The sequence below is a fragment of the Mustelus asterias genome, chromosome 9 (assembly GCF_964213995.1).
Source record: "Mustelus asterias chromosome 9, sMusAst1.hap1.1, whole genome shotgun sequence".
Lineage (NCBI taxonomy): Eukaryota > Metazoa > Chordata > Chondrichthyes > Carcharhiniformes > Triakidae > Mustelus > Mustelus asterias.
This window is the reverse complement of record NC_135809.1, coordinates 24029403-24031667: the sequence shown is the minus strand read 5'-3', so window position 1 is coordinate 24031667 and position 2265 is coordinate 24029403. Positions and strand designations below refer to the sequence as shown.

At 71.3% G+C, this 2265-nt stretch overlaps 1 protein-coding gene across 1 annotated transcript in view; it reads right to left on the bottom strand.

Moving 5' to 3' along the window:
- The window catches only part of cand1 (cullin-associated and neddylation-dissociated 1), a 32974-nt gene extending 31202 nt beyond the window's left edge, over window positions 1-1772 (bottom strand). The window contains exon 1 of the mRNA XM_078219829.1: window positions 1456-1772. Within this exon, the coding sequence (XP_078075955.1) occupies window positions 1456-1523 (68 nt within the window). The 5' untranslated portion in view covers window positions 1524-1772. The remainder of the gene's footprint in view (window positions 1-1455) is intronic.
- Window positions 1773-2265: the final 493 nt, after the last annotated feature.

The following is a 2265-nucleotide window of genomic DNA, read 5'->3' as shown; positions in this document are numbered from 1 at the left end:
AGAGGGAGGGGAGGGGGGGGGCGCAGAGGGAGGGGAGGGGGGGGCGCAGAGGGAGGGGAGGGGGGGGCGCAGAGGGAGGGGAGGGGGGGGCGCAGAGGGAGGGGAGGGGGGGGCGCAGAGGGAGGGGAGGGGGGGGCGCAGAGGGAGGGGAGGGGGGGGGCGCAGAGGGAGGGGAGGGGGGGGCGCAGAGGGAGGGGAGGGGGGGGGCGCAGAGGGAGGGGAGGGGGGGGCGCAGAGGGAGGGGAGGGGGGGGCGCAGAGGGAGGGGAGGGGGGGGCGCAGAGGGAGGGGAGGGGGGGGCGCAGAGGGAGGGGAGGGGGGGGCGCAGAGGGAGGGGAGGGGGGGGCGCAGAGGGAGGGGAGGGGGGGGCGCAGAGGGAGGGGAGGGGGGGGCGCAGAGGGAGGGGAGGGGGGGGCGCAGAGGGAGGGGAGGGGGGGGGCGCAGAGGGAGGGGAGGGGGGGGGCGCAGAGGGAGGGGAGGGGGGGGGCGCAGAGGGAGGGGAGGGGGGGGGCGCAGAGGGAGGGGAGGGGGGGGGCAGCAGAGAAGGGAGGGGGGGGGCGCAGAGGGAGGGGAGGGGGGGGGCGCAGAGGGAGGGGAGGGGGGGGGCGCAGAGGGAGGGGAGGGGGGGGGCGCAGAGGGAGGGGAGGGGGGGGGCGCAGAGGGAGGGGAGGGGGGGGCGCAGAGGGAGGGGAGGGGGGGGCGCAGAGGGAGGGGAGGGGGGGGCGCAGAGGGAGGGGAGGGGGGGGGCGCAGAGGGAGGGGAGGGGGGGGGCGCAGAGGGAGGGGAGGGGGGGGGGCGCAGAGGGAGGGGAGGGGAGGGGGGGCGCAGAGGGAGGGGAGGGGGGGGGCGCAGAGGGAGGGGAGGGGGGGGGGCGCAGAGGGAGGGGAGGGGAGGGGGGGGCGCAGAGGGAGGGGAGGGGGGGGGGGCGCAGAGGGAGGGGAGGGGGGGGGGCGCAGAGGGAGGGAGGGAGGGGAGGGGGGGGGGCGCAGAGGGAGGGGAGGGGGGGCGCAGAGGGAGGGGAGGGGGGGGGCGCAGAGGGAGGGGAGGGGGGGGGGCGCAGAGGGAGGGAGGGAGGGGAGGGGGGGGGCGCAGAGGGAGGGAGGGAGGGGAGGGGGGGGCGCAGAGGGAGGGGAGGGGGGGCGCAGAGGGAGGGGAGGGGGGGGGGCGCAGAGGGAGGGGAGGGGGGGGGGCGCAGAGGGAGGGGAGGGGGGGGGGGCGCAGAGGGAGGGGAGGGGGGGGGCGCAGAGGGAGGGGAGGGGAGGGGAGGGGGGGGGCGCAGAGGGAGGGGAGGGGAGGGGGGGGGCGCAGAGGGAGGGAGGGAGGGGAGGGGGGTGAGGCAGTGTCACTGGAAAGGCAATTTGCAGCCAGGGCCCGGGCATGAACTTCAATGGGATGGAGAACCGCTTTCCTCCGCGGGGTATCTGCAGACAAAGCGGGGGAGGGGGAGGGGAATTACCTGAAGTCCTTGTCGCTGGAAGTCATCTTCTCCAGCAGGTTGGAGATGTGGTAGGAGGCGCTCGCCATCTTGCGGCCTTCACTCCCGCCGGCTGCCCCGCTCTTGTTGCTGTTCCTCCTCCGCGGCTCCCTCACTCTCCCCGCGCCCTGTCTCACCGTGAGGAGGAGGAGGCGGCGGCCTGCAGCAGCTCTGCACTCGGCCGGCCCGCGGCTGCCTGGGGGTCCGGGTGCGATGCCAGGCCGCGCCGCCCCGCCGCTGTGTGTCTCCCAGCAGCTGCCAGCCACTCCCACCCCGCTCAGAGGTCACCGCAGCTGCGCAGTCTGCTCCACACCAATGCCCCTCAATGCTGGCGAGTTGGTCATTGGCCACATTGAGGGCAAAGGAGGGGTGGGGAAATAAATAAACTTGTGGTGCAGTACTGGACAAGTCAAGGAAGCAGCATAAACTGCACCCCATGCGGGGATTGAACCAGCAACATTACCCTCATTCTATATCCCAAACTAGCCAGCTATCCAACTGAGCTAAACCATTTCATTACTTTCCCTTAACTTACACAAATCCCATTCACTTATCACTTCTGTGGTTGCTGACCTGCCTTCGCTCCCAGTCAGGCAATGTCCTGATTTTAAAAATATTATCATCCTTGTTTCAAATAAAAGCAAATTACTGCAGATATTGGAATCTGAAACCAAAAGAGAAATTGCTGGAAAATCTCAGCAAGTTTGGCAACATCTGTAGGGAGAGAAAAGAGCTGATGTTTTGAGTCCAGATGACCCAAAGGGCCCTTTCGCTCCTTACTGATGCTGCCTA